Source organism: Talpa europaea, assembly GCF_964194135.1.
Source record: "Talpa europaea genome assembly, chromosome: 12".
NCBI lineage: Eukaryota > Metazoa > Chordata > Mammalia > Eulipotyphla > Talpidae > Talpa > Talpa europaea.
Window position 1 is genome coordinate 6,825,963 of NC_140079.1, and position 27,789 is coordinate 6,853,751.

General features: G+C 60.7%; 2 protein-coding genes across 2 annotated transcripts; one reads left to right on the plus strand and one right to left on the minus strand.

The window, feature by feature from the left end:
* Nucleotides 1-1,660: 1,660 nt before the first annotated feature.
* Nucleotides 1,661-10,926, minus strand: R3HDM4 (R3H domain containing 4; the record flags this gene model as incomplete). Its single annotated transcript, XM_084249035.1, has 8 exons — nucleotides 1,661-1,764; nucleotides 2,859-2,914; nucleotides 2,999-3,084; nucleotides 3,525-3,610; nucleotides 3,953-4,076; nucleotides 4,482-4,606; nucleotides 5,121-5,275; nucleotides 10,844-10,926. The coding sequence occupies 8 exons, from the start codon at nucleotides 10,924-10,926 to the stop codon at nucleotides 1,661-1,663; spliced, it is 819 nt and encodes a 272-aa protein (XP_084105161.1).
* A 3,419-nt stretch (nucleotides 10,927-14,345) lies between these two features.
* Nucleotides 14,346-17,220, plus strand: KISS1R (KISS1 receptor; the record flags this gene model as incomplete). The annotated part of the gene is made up of 5 exons (XM_084248611.1): nucleotides 14,346-14,589; nucleotides 15,338-15,462; nucleotides 16,003-16,138; nucleotides 16,422-16,657; nucleotides 16,831-17,220. The coding sequence occupies 5 exons, from the start codon at nucleotides 14,346-14,348 to the stop codon at nucleotides 17,218-17,220; spliced, it is 1,131 nt and encodes a 376-aa protein (XP_084104737.1).
* Nucleotides 17,221-27,789: the final 10,569 nt, after the last annotated feature.

Sequence of the window (27,789 nt, forward strand, 5' to 3'; positions counted from 1 at the left end):
TATTTGAATTCTGTAAATCTAAAACTGCCCTAAAATTAGGTTCATTTAAAAACAACCCTGGTGGCACAAAGGGTTAAGATGCAGCCTATGACGCACTCTGCAACCTCTGCAGCACGAGTTCGATTCCTGGCCAGGAAGCAACCCACATGGCGTGGCAGACCTCTCCCAGATCGCCTGCTGCTCCCCTCAGCAATGTATTTCCAGTAGATCTGATTGTTCTCCCCACTCTGTCTCTGGTGAATCCTCTCACCCCCCACACCTCTGGCCTGTACCCCAGCTCTTGTATGCATAAATATTTTTAAAAAATGAAAAAATAAAAACAATGACCCAAATATCAGACAGATGCTCTGCACTGGGGTTCAGCTGCCAAGGGAGGGTCATAGCCAGCTTGTGCTGAATGCCCCCCCTCCCCCAAAGCTGGAAGGGGAGGAAGGCCCCTCCCCTGGAGCCGCAGAGGGAGCACATCCCTGCTGTACCTTAAGTTTGGACATGTGGCCCCAGATCTGGAGACAATAAATCCCTATCCTTTTAAGTCACACGGCGTGGGGCACATTACCACAGAAAGTGACTTCTTGGAAGGCACTTTTTGAGCAGTGGTGGAGTGAGGAGTTGAGCCAGGCAGCACTGTGCGCACATACTTGTGCTCCCCCAGGGGGTGTCACTTAGTTTGAAGCCTCCTCTCCAAGGCCTGGAGACTTCGTGACCTAGACTCAAGCATACTCCAGCCCTGCCCCAAATGAAAACCTCACAGCCTGAGACCAGAGCACCAGAAATTTATTGAACTCTCTACTTTTTTCCAGCGCACAACAAGCCACGCACACACACGGGGCTGGGGGTGACCCCATCCTGCTCTTGTGGACCAGGCCAGGGTGACCACCAGGACACAAATTAATGGTCCAGAGCCAGGCTGGGGGCCAAAGGGAAAGGAAGGGGCAGTCCAAGGGCAGAGGCTTCTGGCAGGAAGTCCTGGACCCCCAGGGAAACAAAGGGAGAAAGGCGGGGGAGGGGCATGTAGAGCAGGCAGGGCCCCCAGAATCACCAACAGGCACCAGGGGAGGAGGGCACACATCCCACAGAATTTGTAAAAACCAGCCTTTAAGACACAGGTTCTGTCCTGGATTGCTGCCACATGCATGCACACATGCACACACACACACACACACGACACAATGCTTCTGGGGTGAGGGGCAGCGTCCCAGAGCATCCCCCCTCCAAGCCAAAAACTGGAAGGGGTCAAGTAGGGACTGCAGTTTTTGGTTTTTCTTCCCAAAAGGAAAATTTAAAAATCTACAACAAATCACACCAAATTCATTAAAAGTGATAAAAACCTAGCCTCTCTCTCCTCAGTTAAGCTTCAGACTGGCAGAAAAAGCTGAATGAAGAAACATGAAGTGACCAGACCAGGTCTCCCCACCCAAATACAAGTCCCAGGGTGGGCATCTATAGGGCCAGGATCGTCCAGGGCAGCCCCAGCTGCCAATGTTTATCTGAGACAGCTGGGCAGGGAGGTGGCCAGGGTGAGAGAGAGAGCCACCCCAAGGGGAAGAGCAGGTTTCTAAGGACAAATTCTAAAAATAATAAAATAATAAAAATATTTTAGCGGAGGATCGCAATGTCCTGGCGCCGGGTGAGGTGGTGGGCGGGGGACCGGGGACTGTCATCAGCTGCGTTGTTCCAGGTACGCTGACAGCAGCAGGCCCGGAGGCAGGAAGTCCAGGTGCCGATTGCTGACCTTCATCTGTCGCTTGCCCTCCAGGTCAGCACCTGGGAGAGGGGAGGGAGGAGGAGGAAAGGATGAGGATGGTGGCACAGAGGCTCTGCAGCAGGATACCAGGAGGGCAGAGCCCTTAGCCCTTCCCTGCCAGAGGTACTATAAGCTACCAGTTGGGGTCTGGCCCACTATAACCCCCCAAGCCCCAGGATGTGGCTCACAGAACAGCTAACCCTCCATGAGTATCCCCACCTGCAGCTAGTTTCAACTTCTGCTGCTTCTTACCCCAAGTTTACACGGCCACACTGACACATAGGCCATGGCCAAGTGGACATCTCACAGGGCTTGAATGAGCATCCCACCCCCTCCCTGGTTTCCCCACTTCCATCCCAGGCCTCAGGGGTAACTCTGAGGCAACAAGGCCCAGGTGGTCCAGCCCCAGCCAGCCTCCCCCTCCTTCACCTTCCCTCACTCCAAAACACGAGCATGCCGTGCCCAACCTGAGCTCAGTTCCCTCTGAGTCTTTGCCCCTGATCCTCCCTCTGCCACCCCCAGCAAGGCCCTCGATGCTGAGTCTGTGCGAACAAAGCAAACATGGGGACTGTATCTCCATCCCCCCAGGAATCACCCAGGGTGGCTGGCCATCTCATCTCCAGGCAGGAAGCAGAGAGACAGGCCTGGGGAGCATGGACGCCATGGGGCTCCTGGGGTCAACCAGGACCTGTGAGGACCCTCCCTGGAGGTCCCCAAAACCATCCCCCACTGTAAGAGGGGAGCACAGGCCCCAGGAGATAAGGCCTTGCCAGAAACCATGTGTGGTATAAGTTGGGGGGGAGGCTACTGCTAAATGAGAACCCGGCAGTCCCCTGATTTCAACTCAGGGTTTGTAGAGACCTGGCTTCATGACCCCACACGAGCCCTTCTCTCCCTTGACCAGATGCAGAGTGAGGGGTGTCTGTGTCCACAGCACCATACAGCATGTGTCAGGGACAGGGGGAGCTTCTCAAGAATTGATGCTGCCCCCTTTGCTCAGGCTGCCCCTCCTCCCCAGAAGCCTCCCACTGAGTAATCAAAGTATTAAACCCCAGATTCAGTTTTCCAGGGCTGAAGCACCCAACTCAGGTGCGGGGTGCCTCCAGACACTTACTGGCCGAGATGAGGTCCATGTACTGGCACACAGCATGAAGCAGGAGCCTCTCGAAGCTGTGGAGAACCGGCAGTGAGTGGCCACGACCAGAGCTGGCCACTGGGGGTGGGGGAGCTAGCTGAGCCCACTCCACCCAGTACCTGTTGTCCAGCATGGCTGTGTACACAGACTGGGGGGACACGGAGAAGAATCTCAGCAGTCGCTCCTCCCAGGTCTCCAGAATTTCCTGCAGGGGAGATGGACCAAGGGTCAGAACAACGGTGGGACCGTGGCCAGGTTGTCCATGCCTCCCATGCCAGGGGCAGCCTCCAGAGCCCAAAGATTTGGATTCGACTATGGTCTGTGACCTGCTACAGGAGGCGACTTAACTACTTCCAAGGATATCACTTAGGCCCCTCTGTACCTTTGAACACCTGCACCTGGAAAACCCCTATACATGCTGCAGTGCCCACCTTCACTGCCCCTGCCCCTCCATCCTCAAGAACAGCCTCTGCCAGACCCAGGGTCCTGCTCTCCCACCACATTAGTCTGCATCCCACCCTGCCTCCTGGAGACGACCCTGCAGGAAACCAGCCTCCCGTCCTTCCTTCCCTTGCGGAGACGCAAAAACAGGTCGTGCAAAGAGACTAGGCAGGTGGGGGTTAGCCGGAGTCGGCCGGCACTCACCATGGGGATGCGGCTGCGCTTCAGGATGGCCCGCAGCCGCCGGCTGATGCGCTGGAAGCACTCGCGGGGCGTGTAGGCCGGGTCCTCTGCAAGAGCCACAGACCAGCTCTCCCTACCGCTCCTGCTCCACACCGGGCTCCGCCCCCCACACCCCGACTCTCCGCCAGGGGCCCTGGCCCCGCCCCCAGACACACAAACACACACACACACTCCTCCCCTATCCTTGGCCTCCACCCCTATACCTCCCCTATACCTCCCCTCGCCCTCCAGATTCCTCCCGTCCCCAGCCACACCCACACGTAGGCCCCGCCCCGCCCGCGCCTGGCCCCGCCCCGCCCTGCTCCAGGCTCCTCCCTAAGCTCACTCTGGCAGAGCCAGGCCAGGGCCCACCATCCCTCTGGTCCTCCCACTCCCGCTGAGGCCCGCACCTCTTCGCCGGTCCTCCCCGCGGCCAGGACCCCTCCTCCTCGCCTTGCTCCTGCCCTCATCCTCCAGATAGCGGAGCACCCGCTCCTGCTCCTCCCCAGAGCGGTTCATAAAGTCGTTCCAGACCTGAAAGAGAGGCAGACAAGGGGGGGGGTGGGAAACGAGTGACTACACACCCCGGGGGCCCCCCATTTAACGTTCCCCCCAGCCAATGTGGAAGGAGGGCCACAAGTACATGGACACACCCCTTGTGGACACCTTTGCCCACTGGACTGGCAGAGCCTTCATGGAGCACCTGTAATCTGCCGGGGCGGCACAGGGCATCAGTATGTCAAATACCCCCCCATGAGTCATTAATTTCAAGCGTGAGGAGCGGATGCATCCAGGTGCTGGAAGACTATGAGCCAGTGAGGGGAGCCTGAAGGTGGCTGAGGGGGTGTGCACCGAGGACAGAGGGGACACGTGTTCTGGGTGGAAGGACCGGCATGGGCAGTGCCTGGTGTGGGGGCAAGTGAGGGATATGGGGCCCACCTCCACGTAGGTCTCATTGTTGCAGGCCTCTGCGAAGATGCCGGGTGCCGCTGGGGGCGCCAGGTCGCCCTCATCTGGACCAGGTGTGCCCCCGTCTGTCTCCAGCAGGGTCAGGAGGTACTGGGCTACATGGAAACAGATTATGTCTAGCCAAAGGGGCAGCATTCTGGAGCCCCAGGATCCCTGGGGACCCCAGGACCATCTTTCCTCTCCCTTTCACCTGTTGCTGCCTGCAGCCTCTGTTTAGGGCTCTTACTCTCTGGCTCACATCAGTGCTCCCCACCACTAAGCTCCAGTTACCTTTCCCAGAAGGCACAGCCTCAAGAACTACAACCTATCCCGGGCTTGATGAACTCCTACACACCAGTTAAAACCCCACCCGAGGGCCTCCCCTGGTGGCGCAGCGGTTGAGTGCTGGGCTGCAAGGCTGCCCACAGCCTCTGTAGCACCGGTTCGTTCCCTGGCCACTGGCGAGGGTCCCACACAAAAATAAATAAAATAAAACCCCACCCGAGATGCCCAGGCTCCTCTACCCAGCTTAGGACCAGGTTCCTGGCCAAGGCAACAGGTAATGCCAACATGCACACCAATCTTCTTGAGGCCCAAGGGCCCCCAGGAGGCGTCCCAACCCCTGCTCACTGTTCTCCAGGCGCTGGAGGCTCTTCCGCCCCTTGGCCTTGGGCACAAGATCCGAGTTCCTCACGGCCTGGTTGATGAAGTGCTGCTTCCGCTTGGAGGCTGACAGCCTCTTCACCTGGGAGCTGGCCAGAGCAGGCAGGCAGCCTGGAAGGGGCCTGTGGGTGGGGTGGGAGTGGGGAAGTGTCCTCAGAGCCAGGACAGGCCGGGGCCCCCAGGAAGAGCCCTGCCATAGCCACCCTACCATCGCTGTCTCCCATTTGCCCTTCCTCAGCCTCGCGGAGCTCACCCCCACCACATGTAGGGCTGGACCTTAAAATTTCATTTTTTTAAAGATTTATTTATGCATACAAGAACTGGGGTACAGGCCAGAGGTGCGGGTGTGTGTGTGTGTGTGTGTGTGTGAGAGAGAGAGATGATTCATCAGAGACAAAGTGGGGAGCAGAACAGGCAGATCTACTGAAATACACTGCTGAGGGGAGCAGTGGATGAGACAGGAGAGGTCTGCTGCGCCAGGTGGGCAGTTCCCTGGCTGGGAACAGAACTTGTGCTGCAGTGGCTACAGATAGCTTCATAACGCTACGTCTTTTTATTATTTTAAGAACAGGGGTATAAGCCATAGGTGCGGGGGTGAGAGGATTCACCAGAGACAGAGTGGGGAGCAGAACAGGCAGATCGATCAAAATACACTGCTGAGGAGAGCAGCGGGCGAGACAGGAGAGGCCTGCTGCATCCGGTGGGTGGCTCTCTGACGGGCCGGGGATCTTAGGGCTGCCTCTTAATCCACTTGCGCCACCAGGGAGGTTCCTTAAAATTTCATTTTGTTTCAAAATTGTCACTTCAACTAGGAGGCATGAATTGTGAAGATGAACTGCTAGACAGAGGATCAGAGAAACTAAGACACTTGCCTGAATTCACACGGGAGAATAGTTGCTCCCCAGCCCCCCAAAGACTTTCAGATTTCAGCTGCAAGCTAAGAGGCCCAGTCTCAGGACTTGAACATCGGGTATCCTCTAGGGGCTTCTCAAGAGACTAAACTTGACCAAGCACCCCTGCCTCACCTCCCTACCCTGCTTACCCTCCCACCCCCTGTAGCAGCTTAAGGCCAGGTCCCCCCACCCAACAATGTGCCCAGGGGCCTGGACTAGGGAGGGCTGGGGAGCTAGAGTGGACCCCCAGGAGCTAATCTGCTCTCCTCCCAGCAAATGGCACTAATTGTGGACAAGGATTAGCTGGCGGCAAGGTCTCCCACTGGGGACTAGAGGAGGCCGAGGGAGGGAGCAGGAGGGAGGGTCTACATGGAAACTTCTGGCAAGAAGCTGCAGGGTTTCCTGGTCAGTGCCTGATGATCCCAGACCACAGGCCAAGAGGAGGGTCCTCCCCAGGCTCCAAATCCTCACACTGTGGGCCAATGGTGGATTCTGACCCTCAGAGGGTTGGGGGGGTGCCAGGACCCCCTCCCCGCCCCTACACAGGCACAGTCCCATCTCCTGGCCTTGGCACACTGTGCCCCACGCCCGCTGCACACTCTGCCAGGCTCCGGCCGGCTCCCGTGCTCATTCCTTTGAGTTTCTTTCTATTCAAGCCTCGACAGTGAGACCCTGAATCCCTCTCACATCCCACCGCTTTCAGGCTCAGCTGTGGGGGCAAAAAACAAACAAATAAAAAATATCCCATTGCTTTGTTTTTCTGCACTGATGACTGATCACCTCTCCCATTAGACTGTAACCTACACAGGGGCAGGATCTGGTGCCCGCTCTAACCCTCGACACTCGCCACACCCGGCATGTAGTAGGTGATCACGAAAATAACTGCCCGATCAGTTATCAAAAAATTGCACCCAGGCTTTCCCAGGGTCCAAAGTTCCCAAGCCACACTCTCCAAACCACCAAAGGCAAAGGCTCTAGGAAATTCTCGTTGGGTAGAGACAAGATGCCTGGAAGGGGTTAGATTGTGGTGAATGTCTGTGTATGTGTAAAAAGCTTTCCGCCTCAGGTTTGTGCACTGTATGCAGTGGCCATTCTATCTGGATCAAATAGTAAAGAGGCTGGTGAGACCCAGTACCATGGGTGGGAGCAGGGCAGGGGAAGGTGCAAGACAGGTAAGTCAGGGATATACAGGGTACCCATCAAGAAGAGGCATGGAGGGGCCTCCCTGGTGGCACAGGGGTTAAAGTGTCAGCACTATCAAGCTATCGCCAGCCACTGCAGCCTGAGTTCGATCCCTGGCCAGGGAGCTGACCCACAGGCGTAGCAGACCTCTCCTGTCTCCCCGCTGCTCCCCTCAGAGTTTATTTTCATGGATCCACCTATTCTGCTCCCCACTCTGTCTCTGGTGACTCCTCTCACACCCGCACCTCTGACCTGCACCCCAGTTTTTGTATGCATAAATAAAAACAAAGAGGAGGCATGGAGATCCTGGGCTCTCAGCCACCATGCTTCACTGTCTGACCCAGAACCTCAGTTCACTTTCAGCAAAGCGGGGGTAAGAACGGCCCCTGCAGCTGCCTGTATGTCTGGGAGGGCACATTGAGCCAAGAAGGGCCAGGACAGATACCCTCCTCCGTCAACCCATATGCCACCAGCTTAGTTTCCTCCTGTGACTGGGAGCTCACGGCCTTGGCGACAGGGCTGATCACAACATCCCTGGGTTGAGTGATCTCTACACCATCACCCCAGGAGGCAAGTACTAACATTTTGACGCCCATTACACAGATTAGCAAATCAAGGCACAGAGTCACTATCCCAAACTCCATAGCTGTGAAGAGGGCAGCTGACACAGCACATGGCAAATACAGGCAGCACAGAGACAAGGACTCGAGGCTGCCCTGACAACTCCCAATCCAAGCCCCAGATTCACTCAGGGCCTCCCCAGGGCCCCAAGACCTCTCTCTCCACCCCAGCAGCTGGACAGAGTCCAAGCTGGTGGCCTGGCAGTGCCCGATAAGAGGCCACATCCGGGAGGGGGAGATGTTGGGAGCCATCAGGGTAGGGTAGGGCTCCAGAGAGAAAGCAGGCCCCAAGGGCACCAGGCTCCACCACAGCCTTGGATCTGAACACAAACACTCCGCAGAACCACTCGGGTTTCTGCTTCCAACTGGGCCCACAGAGATCCAGACCACAGTCCACTCAGCTAAGATCAGACTGGTTCCTCTCCTGCTCCACCACCACGTGTGGCTCCCCAGCACCCCCCAGGGCGAGGCCCAGCTACTCCTGGGCCAGGTGTTGGAGGCCCCATCCATTCCCAGACCTAAACAGGCACTGTGAGAACCCCACGCGTGGCTTCAACCCCACTCGTGGCTTCTCTACCATCACAAAATGAGTCCCACCACCCAATCATGCTAAGTTCAGCCAGATTCCACAGGTGACAAGAAATGTGGCCTCTAGGGCAGACAGCAGGGCCTGGGCCCCTGCTCAAAACACAGGGTAGGGCCACAAGGGGCAGGGCCAAAGCAACAGCTCGTGAATTCCCAGCGAGTCAGACTACTGATGAACGCTAAAGGGGTAGGGGCCTCCCTGGTGGAGCAAGGGGTTAAGTCTCAGCACTATGAAGCTATCACCAGTCACTGCAGCACAAGTTTGATCCCCGGCAGGGGAGCTGACCCACAGGGCGCAGCAGACCTTTCCTGTCTCCCTGCTGCTCCCCTCAGCAGTTTATTTCCATGGATCCACCTCCTCCCCACTCTGTCTCTGGTGAATCCTCTCACCCCCCGCCCCTCTGGCCTATACCTCAATTCTTATATGCATAAATATATTTATTTATTAATCTTAAAAAAAGGAAAGCTAAGGGGGTAGCAGGGACAGAGGTATAGACTTCATGTAGAATAGACCTACATACCTCACCACACACACCCAAGCCCATCTCCTGCCTCACCCCACTCCTGGCTCCAGCCACAGGGGTACCTTCATGGTGCCACAAACTCACCAGCAACCAGTCCACCTCAGGGTCTTTTTTTTTTTTTTGGTGGGACCCTTGCCGGTGGCCGGGGATCGAACTGGCGCTGCAGAGGCTGTGGGCAGCCTTGCAACCCAGCGCTCAACTGCTGCGCCACCAGGGGAGGCCCGCACCTCAGGGTCTTTGCACATGCAGAGCCCACCCCCTAAAGCAGCCTTACTCCGACTCATTCTGGTTTCTGCTCCCAGGAGAAAGCGCCCCACTCCCACCCCTCCAACACCCCCAGTAAGCCCCGCTGCCCTGCTTCACTAGCTCTATCTGAAACCGTCGGTCCTCCGACTTGTTTATCCTGCCTCCCTGCCTGTGGACACGATGTCCTTTTGATCTCTGCTCTGTCCCAGCACCTGGCCCAGAGTGGAGTGTCCCATGACTGTTTGTTGAATGAATACCTGAAGTCTGTTTACACCCTCACCCAAGGGTTCTGCAACACCCAAAGAGAACACTTTGTAGTTGGGGAAACTGAAGACCCAGATAGGGCAAGTGAGGCTTCCCCGTCTCAGCAGGCCTCAGGAAACATCTGCCCAGCAGCCGCTGTCACTGTGAAGGGTGTCACTTCCAGGGGTGGGAGTGACTGCTAGGTCAGGCTGGGACTGGGGAGAGCAGGCCCTTTTGCCCTGCCCCAATCCTGTCCACTGAGGGTTTTGGAATGGGGCCGTCGTAACACCTGCTCCCGGGTGGAAAAAACACACCTTCTCTGTCCAGGCCCCTCCCCCCTTGAACCGGCAAGAGAGGAACCTGCAAGAGAGGAACCTACTCTCTGGAGGAGGAAATCCAGGAGGCTCAGAGTGACTCAAGTCGGGTGGGGCTGACTGGGGTCCCAGCAGAGGCCAACCCCCTGCAGGGGGGTGAGGGGGCAGGGCAGAAGGACCACCTGGGTGGTTAGAACCCCTTGAAAGGGGCATCAGCTCTTTGGGATAAATACCCACACATGCAGAGACCCCACGGCCTCTCGCCAGGTGGGGAAAATAACAAGGAAAACAACAAAACGATGAAGTCTTTTTAAAATAAAATTTAAAATAACACCATGTGTAAGACCATCATTAGGGGATGGTCCTTCGGCGGGCAGGCCACCTGCCAGGGCAGGGTTCCTGCGCCCAGGGCACTGCCACGGCTGTGGCTCGTTTTAGAGATGGGGCAACTCGGGCCCGGAGGTGGGGGGCGCTGCCAGGTGCCGGCTGTCTGCAGAGGCGGCACTGGAACCCCCGCAGGCAGCCCACGGCCAGGGCCGCCCCACGGCCGGGCGCCAGGGTGCCCTGCCCAGCCTGCACGTAAACACCGGGGCCTTGCCATATGGGGTCTTTATCTTGGGGCGCGCAGGCACCTGACGGCCCGGGTTTTAAGCCCCCCTTTAATATGGGCATTTACCCAAAGGCAAACAAAGCCTGTCCACCCAGTAGAGGTTGGGGGCGCTGATACCCCACGTGGGTACCCAGGGGCGGCTGGGGGTGAGCCCAGCTTGGGGACCGAACCTGGGGGTCAGGACCCGGGCACCCCAGCCGCGCTCGGGCCGGCGCGGAGCCCCAGCTGTCGGGGCCGGCGGGGGCAGCGCCGGGGGCGGGGGGCGCCAGCAGCCCGGACCCCGCGGCCGGCGCGCGAGCACGAGCGGCGCGACCCCCCGCCCCGGCGGCCCCCGCCCCGCCCCGCTTCACCCCGGCCCGGGTCCGGGGCGCGAGCCGGGAAGGGGGCGGGGCGGGGGCCGCCGCGGAGAGGCGCCCGCGCGAGGGAGGGGAGGGAGGGGTCCCCGAGCCCGGGGCGCGCCCCCCCGCGCTCACAGCGTCCGCCGCCGGCCCGCGGCGCCCTCGGCGGGGCTCGCCGCCTCCTCCGCGCCGCCCTCGGGGTTCTCCAGCGCGACCATGGCTCGGCCGCCGCCGCCAGCGCCGTCGCCGCCGCGGCCGCCACCCAGCGAGGCCGCCCGGCCCGGCAGGAAGTGACGGGACCCCGGGGGCGGGCCGGGGCGGAGCCTGCAGCCCGACGCCGGCCCCCCGCGCCCCCGGCACCCCCGCCGGCCCCCCGCCGGCCCCCCGCGCCCCCGCCGGCCCCCCGGCGCCCCCGTCGGCCCCCGCCGGCCCCCCGCGCCCCCGTCGGCCCCCGCCGGCCCCCCGCGCCCCCGCCGGCCCCCGCCCGGCCCCCCGCGCCCCCGCCGGCCCCCCGCGCCCCCGCCGGCCCCCGCCGGCCCCCCGCGCCCCCGTCGGCCCCCGCCGGCCCCCCGCGCCCCCGCCCGGTCCCCCGCGCCCCCGCCGGCCCCCGCCCGGCCCCCCGCGCCCACGCCGGCCCCCGCCCGGCCCCCCGCGCCCCCGCCGGCCCCCCGCGCCCCCGCCGGCCCCCGCCCGGCCCCCCGCGCCCCGTCGGCCCCCGCCCGGTCCCCCGCGCCCCCGCCGGCCCCCGCCCGGCCCCCCGCGCCCCCGCCGGCCCCCGCCGGCCCCCCGCGCCCCCGCCGGCCCCCGCCCGGTCCCCCGCGCCCCCGCCGGCCTCCGCCCGGCCCCCCGCGCCCCCGCCGGCCCCCCGCGCCCCCGCCGGCCCCCGCCGGCCCCCCGCGCCCCCGCCGGCCCCCCGCGCCCCCTCCGGCCCCCGCCCGGCCCGTGGGGAGACTGAGGCGCGGGGGGGGCGGGGGCGCGGCCACGTGGGGGGAGGCCGGGGGGAGGGGGGCGCCCGCCACAGCCCGCCTCACTAGGGCTCGGGCCTGAGGACAGACGGGGAAACTGAGGCAGGGTTGGGGGGCGGTGGGGTGGGGGCGACCGTCCCTGAGCCGCCACTCAGCTGCTGCAGGTCGGGTGCACCCAGAGGGGAAGCTGACGCGCCGGGGTGAAGAGGGGGCTGTCCCTGTGGGCGGCGGGGGACAAACAAGTGACCCCTGAAGCCCCCAGCAGCACCAGGGCTGTCCCCCCACAGCCTCCTCCGCGCCTCCGTGGAAGCGCAGCCTCCGGGTACCTCAGGTTACTCATCTCTAAAAATAGGGCAAACAGCCCCCTCTTCTTTTCCTTTTGGGGTTTGGTCCTTTAACAAATGCCCTCTGTGTCCTGGGCCTGGTATTGGCTGGGGACCCCGTGAGCAGGACCCATTCCCCACTGAGGGGGGTGGGAGAGAGGAGGCCTCTGGGGGGGTGGGGGGGGACCGGCAAGCTACAAGTAGTGGGAAGGGTGTTCCAGGTAGATGCAAAGGCCCTGGGGCATCTGCATGGCCAGAGCAGGGCCACGTCCCCTACGCTGGGTGGGGAGGTGCAGGAACAGAGACAGAGGGGAGAGCCTGATTTGGTTTTCACCCCCAAGGTATAGGGAGCCATGGAGTTTGCAACAGAGAATCAAATGTGCTCTAGAATCTAAAACCCACTCTTCAGGAGTGGTAGGAGTTATCTAGAGCACTTCAAGAAAATACATTTCAGCCTAGAATTGTTTAGCCTGCACGGTAACATTCAAGATAGAAGGATGAGTAGGGAATTGACGGAAAAACAGTAAAATTGGGGCCTCCCTAGTGGCACAAGGGTGAGTCTCAGCACTGTGGGGCTGTGGCAGCCACTGCAGCCCGAGTTCCATCCCCAGCCAGGGCTCTGACCCACAGGGCACAGCAGACCTCTCCTGCCTCCCCGCTGCTCCCCTCAGCGGTGTATTTCAGTCAGTCTGCCTGTTCTGCTCCCCACTCTGTCTCTGGTGAATCCCCCCACTCCCCACACCTCATGCCTGCACCCTGGCTCTTGCATGCATAAATAATTTTTTTTTTTTAAAGATGAAAACAAATACTGGATAGTTACACAGCAGATGATTTGAAAAAGTAAAATACAAAAACCAGTGGGCATTCATGAACATGACGAGGGCTCTGAGGCTAAGGGGAGGGAGGGAAAGGGACAAGGGGATATAAAGGATGTTGGTGGGGAAAAAATAAACAAATTCCCTCTCAGTCTACAAGAAAAAGAAATGGATACCGCCCACCAGATCCAGGCTGGTAGAAATTGCACAGGATAAATAACTCAATTGCTTTCATAAATAAAGAGCAGGGGGGGGGAATAAAAGGAGAAGGAATTATTAGAGGGCCCAAAAGAGCATATACTGTCTGAGTTCATGTAGATACATGAGAAAAAGAGGCAAAAGAAATAGCAATGCAAGTCCGGAAAGAAAGTTCCTCTGGGGGAGTAGCTGGAAGAAGGTTCTAGGGAATAGCAATGTTTGGTTTCCTGGCCAAATCCATGAAGACTGACTGCTCAGTGTGCACTGACTACATGGAGAGGAAGGAGCAAATTCCAGAGAATTCAGCCTGAGCTTTACCCAGATTCTTGGCCCTCTCTCTAAGGGATTTGTCCCTGTACCTTCTTGACACCCATCTGGCCCCACACTCTGGCTGCTTCTCCTTGCTCTGCAGACCCCGTATCTGGAGGACCAGATGCCAGCTGAGTGCCCTCCTAGGCCCTGGCACTCAGTAGCTTGGACCTTACCCTAGCCTGTTCCTCTTTACCACTCAAAAGGATTTTTCCTCTTTTCTCGTTGTTTAGGCCATTGCCAGTAATAATTCTGAAAGTATAAACAGGATAAACAGGAGCTCGCTCTCCCTCCCCAGCTGCCTAGTACTTGTCTTTGGAGCTATCACTTTCATTTGATGCTAAGCCTATTTATTTATCCTCCCTGCTCCCGGATTTAATCTTCTCTACACAAACAGCACCTTCCTTTTCCCTGCCTTAAACCTTCCGTGACTCCCCAGTATCTTAGGGACAAATCCTCCTAGCCCACACTCCGGGCCTCCGCTGAGGCCAGGCTTCCCTGCCGCCCTCCACCTGCGTGGAGCAGTCAAGATCACTGCCTCTGACAAGTCACACTCCCTAGTGTCTGCCTTTGTCCTGGCAGTTTGCCCTACAGAATCTCTGTGCCCTGGTTAGGATGCGTCCAGTCTCCATACCACCCACCTCTCTTCGCTCTACCCCAACTCCTCCCCAGACTGTACCCTCAAGTGCTCTCTTGAGACCACGTAGGGGAGGAGATGAGGAGAGACTGTGGCGCCAGTTAATGGAAGGGACGCAGCAGGTGGGGGAGTGAAGAGCTGCTGCTGGTGAGGCGGGAAGGCGGGCACAAGAGGGGGGCGCCTTGTATAAAGACACAGCAGCTGCTGACTGGAGCAGAGGAGCCATCTAGCCCAGTGGAGCCACTCTTCAGGCCCAGTGGCCTCCCATCTAGACCCTTGGGTGCTTGGTAGGCTAGGCTCATACCTGGCCAGTGGGCGGGAGTTGGGTCTTTGCAACAATCCTGGGGTGCAATCCTGGAGGGCGGCCAGGAGAAAGTGGGGAGCAAAGCCATGCGCCTCGTGGCCACGTCCAGGTTCAACGCATCCTGGTGGGCGCAGGCCAATGCCTCGGGTTGCCCAGGCTGTGGGGCCAACGCCTCTGGCGAGCAGGACTCTGCGCCCCAGTCGGTGGACGCTTGGCTGGTGCCGCTCTTCTTCGCCGCCTTGATGCTCCTAGGCCTGGCCGGGAACTCGCTTGTCATCTTCGTTATCTGCCGCCACAAGCAGATGCGGACGGTGACCAACTTCTACATCGGTGAGCGGCCGGGCGCAGCGGGGTGCCACCACATTCGGGGTGTGCAATGCGTCCCCTAATGGTGCGTTAGGGTCCTTCCGGATAGGGATCTGTCTCCGGCGGCTCCTTGTCCTTTCCCTGCCGTCCCTGTACGCTGGGTCGCAAGCGGTGGTTTGCGTTTGAGGGTTCCATGGGTGCCAGGGCAGTTGAAAGAAAAGACGTGGAGTGTGGCTCTGGGTTCTGCCACCCCAGAAAGGTGCCGGGTGGTTCTTACACGGAGGCGTCCCAGCAATACGAGGGCCCGGGAGAGGCGCAGCTGCTTGGCCCAAGGGCCTGCAGTTTGCAACTTCTACCCTGTGCTGGGTTCAGACGTGGTGCCGGCATGTCCTGCCCAGGAGCAGGAGCAGGAGCAGGAGTGCTCCGTGGGCTCCTTCCGCAGCGGCTGCTGGGCTAGCACCACCGTCTCCAATGTGCAGACGAGGAAACAGGCTCGGAGGGGCGCGGCCGGCGCAGGCACTCTTGAACAGGGCCCAGGGCTGCTTGAATGCCTACTTCGCCCACGCTGGGGGAGGGGGTGTTGAAATGAAAAAGGAGAGGCTAGAGGGGTCCCAACTCTGCTGTCCCAGGACATGTGGGGGCGGGGATGCCCTCTCGAGTCGTCCTGCTGCTGGTTCAGACCAAGGCGAGGGTTGGGGCCTGGGCCGAGGGTACTGGGGGCTCTGAGTTCCCTGCACCCCGCGTCCAGCGCCCGTGTGTACGCCGCCCACAGCCAACCTGGCGGCCACCGACGTGACGTTCCTGCTGTGCTGCGTTCCCTTCACGGCCCTGCTCTACCCGCTGCCGGCCTGGGTGCTGGGCGACTTCATGTGCAAGTTCGTCAACTACATTCAACAGGTGCGCGGCGCCGGGAGCGCGCGCGGGAGAGCGCCCGGGAGCCGGGCCGGGCGGGGCTGGAGTCTGGGCGGGCTCTGGGGCTGGCGGCTGGAGCGGGGACCAGGTTGGGGTTGGCGGGAGCCGGGCGCTCTGACTGGCTCCCCCGGCCGGGCGGGGACTCAGCCGAGGAACTTGCTCCCGACGGGCGTGGAGGGAGGATACAGGTAAGGACACGGGGCTTGGGGGTGACAGGTAGACACTGGGAGGGAGATCTGGACGCTGTGGTTTCTTGCCTCTTTGGTTATGAAATCGCAGGATGGTTCTGCTCTGTACCCGGGTCTCAGCTGACCCTCAATGACCCCCTAATTTCCCACTACCCCGGGCTCCTGTCTGGTGTTCCTGCTGTCCTGCCCCTTCCCCGCCCCCCAGGACACGTTCTGTTTGTGCCTCAGCAGTTGGGTTTATGGGGGCAGGGGGAGGTGAGAGACCTCGGGCTGGGCTTGGACATGGCATGGCCAGACTCGGCGGGGGCCACACATGCCCCGGCTGGGGCGCTCCCAGGTTTCTGTGCAGGCCACCTGCGCCACCCTCACGGCCATGAGCGTGGACCGCTGGTACGTGACTGTGTTTCCTCTGCGCGCCCTGCACCGACGCACACCCCGTCTGGCTCTGTCCGTGAGCCTCAGCATCTGGGCGGGTGAGTGCCAGGTGGGGGCCTCAGTGGGGTGGGGGGACAAGCCCTCCTGTCCTGGGCGTACAGGACACCCACTGCCTCTCTCCTGGCTTCGCGGGGCACCTGGAAAGTGGGTGCAACGGCATTACCTGGGAAGGGGTACTGAGCATGCAGACCTGGGGTCTGAGCCCCCTACTGAGGGGCGCTCAGTGAATGGTGCCCGGGGAGGCACCTGGAGGGCCCAGAGGCCTGGCTTCCCGTGCCTCTCGTCCCCTGGACAAGGCCTTCAGCCAGGCCTGTGGTGCAGGCTCCGCGGCAGTGTCGGCGCCGGTTCTTGCCCTGCACCGCCTCTCGCCGGGGCCACCCACCTACTGCAGCGAGGCCTTCCCCAGCCGAGCCCTGGAGCGCGCCTTCGCGCTCTACAACCTGCTGGCGCTCTACCTGTTGCCCTTGGTTGCTACCTGTGCCTGCTATGGAGCCATGCTGCGCCACCTGGGCCGCGCCACCCTGCGCCCCGCAGCGCCTGCCGACTGTGCCCTGCAGGTGCTTGGCTGGGGGGGGAGCAATCAGCCCCGGGTTAGGGGTGGGGGTAGCGCACTTGGAGGCCTCAGAGGGGGGTGGCACAGTGGAGGCATCTGAAGGGCTCAAGGGGCCGAACTCCGAGGGTGCTCGCCCCAGACGGTCCACAGCTTCCCCTCCTACCACCCCCATCCCAGGGGCAGCTGCTGGCAGAGCGAGCGGGCGCTGTGCGGGCCAAGGTCTCCCGGCTGGTGGCCGCCGTGGTGCTGCTCTTCGCCGCCTGCTGGGGCCCCATCCAGGTGTTTCTGGTGCTGCAGGCGCTGGGCCCGGCGGGCGCCTGGCACCCACGCAGCTACGCGGCCTACGCGCTGAAGACCTGGGCCCACTGCATGTCCTACAGCAACTCGGCGCTGAACCCGCTGCTCTACGCCTTCCTGGGCTCGCACTTCCGCCAGGCCTTCCGCGGGGTCTGCCCCTGCGCCCCCCTGCGCCCCAGGCCCCTCGCCCCTGCCGCCCCCCGCCCTGAGCAGCACCGCCTGGCCGCCCGCCCTCTGGGGGGCCCCCACCCGGGAGCTGCGCCCCGGTGAGGGAGCACCCTGCCCCCCCTGAGCCCGCTGTGAGGGAGACCCCGCCCGAGGACAGGGGCCGCCTGAGCCCGGCCGCTGTCTCCGCGGGGCTTGGTCTGCACTTCTGTCCCGGGCAGTCCTCGTGAAGCTGTTTTGTCCTCCTGCCACGTGGGGTACTAATTTGCCGCGATATTTGCCGCTCCTGATGTTGTGATGACCTGTGTTTCCTGACTTCAAGCTGCCTTGAGACTGACTTTCTCCAACTTTCAGAAAGTATTCAGAGTGGTTTTCACACACTTCTTTGAGGTAGACTCTAAAATTGTAAGATTCAGGGCCTCCCTGGTGGCGCAAGGGGTTAAGCACAGAACCATGAGTTGTCCGCAGCCTCTGCAGCGCGAGTTCCATCCCTGGCTGGACAGGGAGCACCCACATGGTGCAGCAGACCTCGCCTGTCTCCCCGCTGCTCCCCTCAGCAGTGTACTTCGTCAGTCTGCCTGTTCTGCTCCCCGCTCTCTCTCTGGTGAATCCTCTCACCACCATCCCCCCCAACCTCTGGCCTGTACCCCAGCTCTTGTACGCATAAATAAATAAATATTTTAAAAAATAATAAAATTGTAAGATCCGTCCCATTTTCATGTTAAAATGTGAACACAATGGGCATCTTAAAGCGGATGAGATGGGTGTGATTGTTACTGTTACTCTTACTATTGCCACCTGCTGGGTCCAGCTTCAGGGTGGGGAAGGGGTGGCAGGGAGTGAGTGATCCTCCGGGAGCACAGCACAAGGGGCCACCCAGGTGAGGACCAGGACTGGTAGCTCCATAATAAAACACGCAAAAATAGAGTTTTCAAAGAGCAGCTTCAGCTTATTCTCAATTTTGTGGGGTGAATGGGCTCCGCTGGGCAGGGCTGGCCCCCACGCAGCGGTGGCTGCTCGGCCATCTTGGGGTCCCTCCCCGCCATGGCCCTACGGGGAAAGTCAGACTTGTCCTAGCCAGAAACTCCCAAGTCCCATGACCTCACTTCTTCGAGTGAATTGTTTGGACCTCTGAGTCCCACTGGGGTTACAGGGGGTGGGGGCTGATGGAGGTGGGGGGCAGACTCACCTCTTGGTGGGTGGAGCTGCATGTGCCTGCCCCAGAGCGGGATTTGTGTAGAGTCCTCAGCATCCCTGCAGGCCTCAGGCTGACCACCCTGAAGAGCAACCACTCAGTGTCCCCAATTATCTGGGAGTGCCACAGTCCTCCAAAGACCCCCAAACTCGCTGAGATGTTAATATGAGACCAAGAGATGGGAATGTTACAGCACTTTGACATCAGCCTGAAGCCTGCTTGCTCTGGCCTTCAAAATGAGGTCTCCAGACCTCATGGGTGAGATTCTCCCTTTTGCTCAAAGGCCCTCCCCACCCCCTCACCTCTCTCCTCTTCCCCAAACCCAGCCTCGCTGTGGCTTCCTGAATGACTGATATCTTCTTGAACCTAGACCTCTGTATGTCCAGTTCCCTTCCTGCCAGCTGCACCCTCACATCAAGTCTCAGCTGCCCCCTCCAGGGAGTCCTCCCAGACATTCCTCTACCCCTTTCCCCTGTCAGGTGCCTCCTTGGGTACAGTGCTGCCCACATCGCTGCTCTCATGGGCCCGTTCTTGTGCTGTACCTGCTGGCTGTGTGTCTGACTTGGTTCCCAGGGCCCAGCACACGGTAGGGCTGAATAAATACTTGTGGGAGGATTAAAATCCCATTGTTGAATGGGGACTAAAAGGGAAGGTAAAGCAAGTAGCAAGATTTTTCTGTGAAAAATGAATTTTTAAAAAAGATTTATTTATATTTATTTATGCATACAAGAACTGGGGTGTAGGCCAGAGGTGGGAGGGTGAGAGGACTCACCAGAGACAGAGTGGGGAGCAGAACAGGTGGATTGACTGAAATCCACTGCTGAGGGGAGCAGCGGGGAGACAGGAGAGGTCTGCTGCACGGTGTGGGTCAGCTCCCTGGCTGGGGATCAAACTCATTCCTTAAAGGCTGGCAATAGCTTAATAGTGCTAAGACTAACCCCTGCACCACCAGGGAGGCCCCTGAAAAATGAAATTTTTAAGAAAACAGTTAATTCTCAGGGGAACTCTTGGCAGTCTTTCCCAGAGAAATGAAAACTCTGTTCACACACAAGTCTGCTCACATATGTTTACAGTAGCTTGATCTGTGATGGCTGAGACGGGGACCAAGCAGCTGTGTTTCCATGTGCGGATGGTTAGACAAGCTGGTCCCGCCATGCCAGGCGTCCTCCTCAGCTGTAAGAGCTGGTGAGAAAACCAGCAAACCTTAGCGGGGACACCAATCCCCGCAGGATATGTGGTGTGAGATTCCCTCCTTGGGACATTCTTGAGATGACAGAGGTGTGGAGACAAAGCAGATTAGTGGCTGCAGGGGGAGGGACAATGGGGACCCAGGACCTTCCCATCTGGGGGGGGCCCTTGTGAAGGAATCACTCTTGGTGGGGCAGACACCAACCTACACGGGAGATAAAATCACAGAGAACCAAATACACACATGAACATGCAAGTATAATGGGGAAATCGGAAAAGGTAGGTGGTTGCTCCAGTGCCAACATCCTGGTTGTGACAGTGGACAGTTTGCAAAATCTTACTGTAGAGGAAAGGCTGGTAAAGGATGTCATTAGAGCCTGCAATACCTCAAGACAACAACAAAAAGAAAACATGAAGTTAAGGGTTGAAAGGGACATCTGGGCAGTGGGTCATTTCCAAGTAGCAGACCCAGGGTGTGCCCTTTGGTCATTCTCCCGTCCGTTCAGCTGGACACTCTTTCAGAGTCAGGATCTGTGCTGGGGGTGAGGCCACACAGTGATCAGGTAGCCTCTGCCCTCACTCTTACAGGCCCCTGTAGAGTTGGTGATAGGGTAAGTGGCAAACTACCCTGAGCTATTCAGTGACAACAGTGAAAAGGGTGAAGGGAATAATCATATCCTTTGTGAGTGACTGGGAGCCTGACTTTGGTGAGGGGGGATTCCAGGAAGGCTTCCTGGAGGAGGTGAGTTTAAGAGATGTGAACTGAAGTAGGGGAAGGGTCTGCCAGAGGCTGCATGTCTTGTGGATTTGAGGACTAGCTTGGAGACTTATGGAATGACCAGGATTAGAAGGAGAGATGGGAGATGACAGCAGAGAGAGTGTGAATATTGCAAGCAGCCAAGATGACTGAGGTCTTTGCTAAGGATGATGGGAGCTGTGGAAGGTTTTAGCCCACCTGTCCCCAGGTATGATGGGATTTTTAAGAATTCATTGCTATGATTATGCTTAAAAATCTTTTGGGTGCCGGGACCAGGCATATACTCATACAGTCAAACTTGGAGGGGGTGGGCCTCAGAGCCACCACAAGGGGCTAAGGGTGACCCCGACATTCCAGGTCCAAGCTCTGGCAGGTCAGAGTGGGGCAAACTCTTGCCTCAGGACCCCATGGGGTAGGGTAAGCTTGCTAAATTTGGCAAGTAAAGATCTGGGACTCAAAGTTAAATTTTTATTTCAGATAAAGGACGAAAAGAAATTAAATGCGAGCATGTCTTGCGCAATATTTGAATATTCGTCGTATATTGGAAACTCAAATTTAACTGCGAGTCCTGTATTTTATCTAGCAGCTCTACCTTGGAGAGTCAAATGGAGCCGCGCAGGCAAATGGCGCTGCCCGGGAAAAGCGTTTTCTGGTGCGGCGGAGCCCCCTAGCGGCCTCTGGCGGGAGCGGCGGCGCGACCGCGCGGGCCCCGCCCCGCCCTGGCAGGCCCCGCCCCGGCTGCAGTCCCGCAGGTGCCCAGCAGGGGGAGCGCGCGCCCTAGGTAGGGTCTAGCTCCCACAGGGTAGCCACCTAGGGCACCCACAAAGGTGTCCCCAGAGCCTTGGCCATGTGGCCCAACCAGAACACCCCCACTGAACATTTACCCGCTGTAAAATGGGTCAAGCAGAGCCTTATTATCAATTTCCCGGGTCCTTGTGGAATCCTATGAAAAAATATTAGTTATATTTTAGAGCTGTGTTGGCATATAGACAAATGCCATTTAAGCAGAGTTACGTGACTTACTTTACTTATTTTAAAAGAAGCTAGAATTGTAATTTCATTAATTATATCTCAATACAAATGAAAAAATTACATTTTCGTGGGCCTTTGCTCACACGACAAAGGCAACAGGAGAATTGGGGGCCATGTGTGGGTGGCAACAGAGGCCAGGAGTTCCAGGGTTTTGGGAGGGCTCTGTCTTTTAAGACAGAGATGGTGAATTGTTTCATCTGCCATTCATCTCCTTGAGAAAGATACCCCAAATCCTGTGGGTGAGAGAGGGAGGTGGGGAGCACATGAATACTTTTTATTCAACCAGCATTTATTTGGCACCAACTGTGTGCCAGCCCCATCTCAGGGCTGGGGATCCAGCCAGCAGCGAGGCCAAGTAGGTTAAATAAACACAGCTATTTCAAAATAGAAGCACATCCATGGAGCTAAAACAGGGTGGGGTGAGGGAGACACACCAGATATTGGGGGGGTCAGGGACAGACCATCTGAGGAGCTGGCACTCCAGTTTAAATCTGAAGGCATGGGGGCCTCCCTGGTGGCACAGGAGTTAAAGACACAGCGCTATCAAGCTATCCCCAGCCAGGGAGTAACCCACATGGCACAGCAACCTCTCCTGTCTCCCTGCTGCTCCCCTCAGCAGTGGATTTCAGTGGATCTGCCTGTTCTGCTCCCCACTCTGTCTCTGGTGAGTCCTCTCACCTCCCCCTCACCTCGGACCTACGCCTAGTTCTTGTATGCATAAATAAATAAATCTTTAAATAAATAAATAAATCTGAAGGCATGGAACCACGGGGTGATCTGTGAAGGGCAAACGGTCAGCGCAAAGGCCTGGCGGTGGGAACATATTTGAGGAATAACATGGGAAGATGCGCAGTTTGGGATCTGGATGAATTTATAAGAGAAGGCTCCCTAACCCTGAGTGCTGGGCCGGTTCAGTAATTGACTTAGAAGCTGGTTTTTATGGTGGGGGGGGGGAGACTCCAAATGCAAGAGCGGTCCCACAAGATGGCCTGGCTAGGAAACCTTCTAGGGTGGGAGTCCCCATACCCATTTCCCAGCTTGAGAAATGAAGGCCAGATGGGTGTGCGCTAATCTAGTCACCCCGCTGGCACATACTCAGAACCTGGGCCTACTGCCCACCCCCCACCTCTCCTGGAGCCAGCAAGTCTTATATCAAGTCTCAGCTCCCTCTCTGGGCTAAAAATAGCAGCTCCTTACTGGAGGCAGCTGGGAATCCTGCAACCCCTCACTCTCCTGGGCTGGGCAACTCTGAATAAGCTGCCTTCAGCTACCCAGGGACAACAGCTTCCCCTGGTAAATGGGGGAAAGACAATACCCCTCTTACCTTGGGAGTACCCCACTGTGCCCTTCCTTTTGAACAAAGGGAAATGTAAGCTTGAAAATTTCTGTAAGAAAAATAAATATTGACCCACTTCACAGAGTGGGAAACTGAGGCACACGGAGGCCCATGCACCTGCTGCAGGCAGGGCAAGGGATGAATTATTTGGGGAAAGGAGGCTTTCCTGAGCTTTGGAGAGTGAACTGCCGCCAGCCCTTACAAGCCCTTCCCTTTCCCAGACCCCCTGGGTCTCTAAACGGCCATTCTTCTGATGGATGGCTGTCTCTGCTCTCCCCTTTGGGCAAGGTGGGGGGGTGCAAGTGAGAAGGGTGCTGGGTTAGGTGTTTAGTCTGTGTGTGTGTTTTATGGGTGGGGCGTTTAACATCCTGAAGGTAGAGGCCTCCCCCTCCCGCCACCTGCTGCCTTTAAGCTACACCCGCCCTGGCCGGGGCTGGAGGCTGGGTTCCCCCAGGGCTGGCCGGGTAGGGGCAGTTCCTCCTGCACACTCCCCAGCACCCATTGCTGCACTCAGGATTCCCCCAAGAGTGTGCCCCCAATTTGGGGGGCATGGTGTGGGGGTCGGCGCGGAGACGTCAGCGCAGTGTGCCGCAGGGAAGTAAAGGGCTCAACCCTGAAAACCAGGAACCTGAGTCCCAGCCCGGGGGGCCCCATGAGAAGGGGAGCCCGCTGGGTGCCCCAGCCCCCCCACGCGTGCACCTGGCTCTCGGCTGGGCCGGAGCCTGAGCCCCGCGATGGGCCCTGAGCGTCGCCTCCGCGGCTCGGCCGGCCGCGAGCCCCGCCGGCCCGGCCTGCCCCGGCCCGCGCCTCAGTTTTCCGCTCTCGGAAAATGGGCTCGTGACGGGCTTGGGCGCCGTGGGAACGGGGGCCGCGCATTTCCTCAAGCGCCGGGCGCTCCGCGTGCGGACACTGTCACCGCCGCCGGGAGAGAAGCGCGGGAGCCCCGCGGGGGGCCGGGGTCCCAGCCGTGACAGCCGGGGGGGCGGGGCCGCGCCCTCGCGCCGAGCAGGCCCCGCCCCGCGCCGCGCCCGGCCCCGCCCGCAGCCGCGCCCGCGCGAGACCCCGCGCCGCGCGCAGCCCGCGGCCCCCGCCCCGCCCCGGCCCGCGCCCGGCAGCGCCGGCGTTCGCCTTCCCTGGCCTCAGCGGGTCCGTAACCCCCGTTTTCCAGGCGTGCGAGCCGGCGCCGCGAGGCCGAGCCCGCGAGGGCGAGGCGCTCAGTCTAAGGGACAAGAGAGAAACTCTGAGCCCGGCGCGCGCCTCTCGGTGCCCGGTGAAATGGGAAGGGGAACCCCGGGCCGGGGCCGGTCCTGCGGCCTTCGGGGTGGAGGTCCAGCCCCGGTCCCCTTCGGCCACCCCTGAAGCGCTCCCAGCCTCGCCTGCGCCCACGACGCCCGGTGCGCCCCGGGCCTCGGCGTGCACTTTGTCCACTGTCCCTAGGCCGGGGGCGGGGCTTCTCGCGTGGCTGTTCCCCTTTTCTTTAATTATTTATTATCCTTTAAAGGGGCCGCGACCTGAAAATTTCAGTCCACACTCCCCGGCACCCCTGGCTGGGCGCGCGCCGTGGGCCGAGCGCGGGGGGCGAGGGGGCGTCCAGGAGGGGGGGCGGCCCCGCGAGACCCCTCCCCGCGTCGCGGGCCGCGGCGCTGAATCACCGGCGAGGTATTTGCATCTGAGAGCGATTTGTCACCCGGTGATTTGTCTGCGGGGCGGTGAGTGCGCCGGGCCGGGGAGGGGAGGGGCGGGGGAGGCCGCGCGCGGGGCGACTTTTACCAATCGGGGCGGTCGGGGGTGTAGACGCGGACGCGGCGGCGGCTCGGTGAGTCCGCGCGCCGCACGACCCCGGCGCGCCGGGAGACAGCGGCGCGCGCTCGCACGGCCGGCCCGGGGCCAGCGCGGCCGGGCAGGGCGGGACGCGGGCGCGGGGCGTGCGCCCCCCGAGCGGGCCCTGCGCGGTGAGGCGGGGGGCGGCCGGCCCGGGGCCCCCGGCCCTGGAAGCCGGGAAGGGGCCCTCGGCGGCGGGCGGGGGCGGGGGCGCGGGCCGGGGGCCGCGGCCGGGCGGGCAGCCCCGCGGGCCGGGGTCGGGGGTTCCCTCGGCGCCCCGCGCGGGCGCGCCTCGCCCCGAGCGGCTGCCGGGGGGCGCGCGGGAGCGTCGGGGGTCGCGGGGACGCGCTCCCCCCCCGCGGCGGAAGGAAATGGTCTCTCGGTGCACGCGGGGGGCTGCGAGCGCGTTCTCCCTCCAGGCTTTCTCCCCGGAATCGGAGGGTGCCTCTGGGGCGCCCCGGGCGCGGGCAGCCCTCCCGACGCCGGGCGGTTTATTTATAAAGGGCCGGGCCGGGCCGGGGCCGGCCGGGAGGGTCCCTGGAGAGCGCCGCGGGCCCCGCACTCGGGGTGCGCACGGCCGGGCCCCCGCGGTCTGGCGGGGATCCCCGGGAAGCAGCCCCCCGTGTCTGCGCCCCCCAGACACAAAAGCGGGCGCAGGAAAGCGCGGGGACCGCGCGTTTGTCAATCCCAACGTCCCGAGCCGCCGGGCGGCGCGTTGGTCAATGATCTTCCGTTTTCGGCGGGGCCGGAGGGGGCTGCCCCCCCATGCAAATTGGCCGCTTTCCTAGAAGCCTTTGAAATCCGGGCTGGGGCTTTTTCGTTTTATTTCTTCTTCAGTTTTTTTTTCTCACTTCCTCCGGGCCGCCCCTCCCGCCTCGCCACCCCCCTCCCCAGCCCCCCGCCCCTCCCCCCTCCTCGGCGGAGCGAGGCCCCCTTTCGCCACCCGTGGGCCCCAGCCTTGCACAACTCTTTAAATAACCGTGTTTTGCAAGGCCCCCGCCGGGGCGGCTGACCTCGCTCTCCCCCGGAGGCGTGGGGAGGGGGGTGCGAGTAGCCCCGACGGGCTCTGAACCCCCAGCCGGGTCTCCACGGCCACCCAGCACCTCCCAGGCCACGGCCTCGGGGATGCCCGCACCTAGGAGTTGTCATAAAGTGGGGGTGGGGGCAAAGGACAAAGGGCTCTGGGGGGGAGGGATTCGAAGGGGGTGGGCTTGGTCAGCTCAGAGTTAATGGCGGCCCAGGGGGGGGCTCTGGGGTTCCCACCTGGCCCCTCCGCCGCCTGTGTGGAGCCCCGCTCCGCTCCCCTCCCCCCACTGGCGACCCGGAAGGGTCATTAAACCCAGCAGGCCTGGGAGGGGGGGCAGTGAGTGGGGAGTGGCTTCCTCTGGCCTCTTCCTTCTGCCCCCCAAAGAGGGGGGGAGTTGCCTGGAGCATTTCCGTGGGGGGGGGGCTTGTCTTGAAGTTGTCAAAGGTGGGGGAGGGGCGGCAGACCTGACTAGACACCCTGAGGGAGAAATGTCCCCTCAGCATTTCTCGGGCTGGTGGGGGGAGTGACCACCAGTGCCTGTGGTGGGGGAGAGGCTGCTCTGCTGCCTCCCAGGACCAGCTCTGGTGGTCATTCTCCTGCTCCTTGGCCTCTCAGAGGGTCCTTTGTGCCTGGGAACCCTGTTCCTGCTGGCCACAAAGGCCCTTTGGGGACATAACTCTCCCTTTCCCACAGGGGCCTCCCACCTGCCCCCCACTACCCCCTCACCCATTCTGCTAGGAACCCTGGGGGTCTGGGTACAGGGTGCCGGGCTGGGGGCTAGGTGCTGGTCTGGTGAGGAGGGGAGGCTGGGGGGTCTGTATTTGAAGCTCTTGGGGTGGGGCAGTCACTTCAGCCAGTCGCCACGGGGCCTGGTGATGGAGTGGCAGCTACGGGGGTTGTGCCGCCTGCTCTCCTGTGTGTGGGCCCCATCTGCCTCAGGAACTGTTTAGGAGCCTTTAGGGGTTCATTTGCTGGATTGGGGTGGCCTGGCCCCTCCTGCCCCACCCTAGCCCCATCCCTCTGATGTCCCACCTGGGACCGCACTGCCAAACCTGTGGGTTCTGCCCAGTCTGTTCTCTTGGTCGCCTGGCAGGTGGCAGGTGGCCTGGACTTGGGGGAAGTTTCTGGGATGTTCTGCTCAGAGCCCACCCTAGGCCCTGGCAGTTAGGGTTGGTGGTGGTCTGAAGTGACCCCAGAGTGGGGGCAGCCCGTGTTGCATTCTGGGACATTTGCCCACTTGGGGTCCCAAAGGACTGGGAGCTCCCTTGAGGAGCTCACTGGGGTGGTACAGGAGGCTCTGAGGTCACCCGACCTGGATTAGAATCTTAGCCCTTGGGGAACCCCTCACCTCCAACAGCCTATCTCTGAGCCTTTTACCCGCTAGAAGTGTGGCCACCCAAGGCTTCCTTCCTTGAAGCTCACGGGCGGCCTGCTGTGTGCCTTCCTTTACCACCAGAGACATAGCACAGCAAGGGAGCCACTTTGGTGCCATTTTGCAGATGGAGAAACTGAGGCCCAAAGGGGTCATGGCTTAGGGGTGAGGACAGTGTGGGTGGGAAGAGGGTGCGCACAGCAATGCCCCTGCCAGGCGCTGGCTGCCGGCTGAGGAGAAGGGTGCTGCCCGGAGCCCTCTGTTCCTGGGCATGAGTCACGCCTGGAACTCAGAACTAGAACCCAGGGCCCATCTGGACTCTGGTCACAGAGGTCAGCTGGCCAATCAGCTGCCAAGTGTGCCCTGTCCCACCACTCAGCTTATGACGTAATAATCCAGGGCCTTCCAGAGGCAGCACAGTCGCTCAGGGCCTGGGTATTTTCCTGTGGGCCACATGGGTGGGAGCCACCTCAAGACCCTCGGAGTTCAGTGCAGGGTGGCCCCACTTCCCAGCCCTCTGGAAGGGGCAAATGGGGAGAGCACACTCCTCCGCCTCCAGGAAGGCCTTCAGGTTTGCACTGGATGGGAGGAATTTTCCCAGAGACCTTTGTGGTCTGGCCTTCATATGGGAGGAAGGATCTGGGGTGACTAAACCAGGTCTGACAGTCTCTCTTGTTGCCCCCAGGTTTCTGCAAACACGTCAATGAGCTGAATGCCAGCCACTGCCCCCTTGTGCTGGGCGTGAGGAGGTGTCTGCTGCCAGCTGCCGGCATGCCCCACCAGCTCTCGGCCTGAGCCCGGCGGCCCCGCCCCCTCCCCTCCTGCCACCCTGCACTGCCCCAGCACCCACGAGGCCCCCACACTGCAGTGCGGCCGGGCCCCCTCCCCACAGGGGCCGCCCCCGCCGCCTACCCCTGGTGCCCGGGGCGGCCCGGCCCGCAGGGCC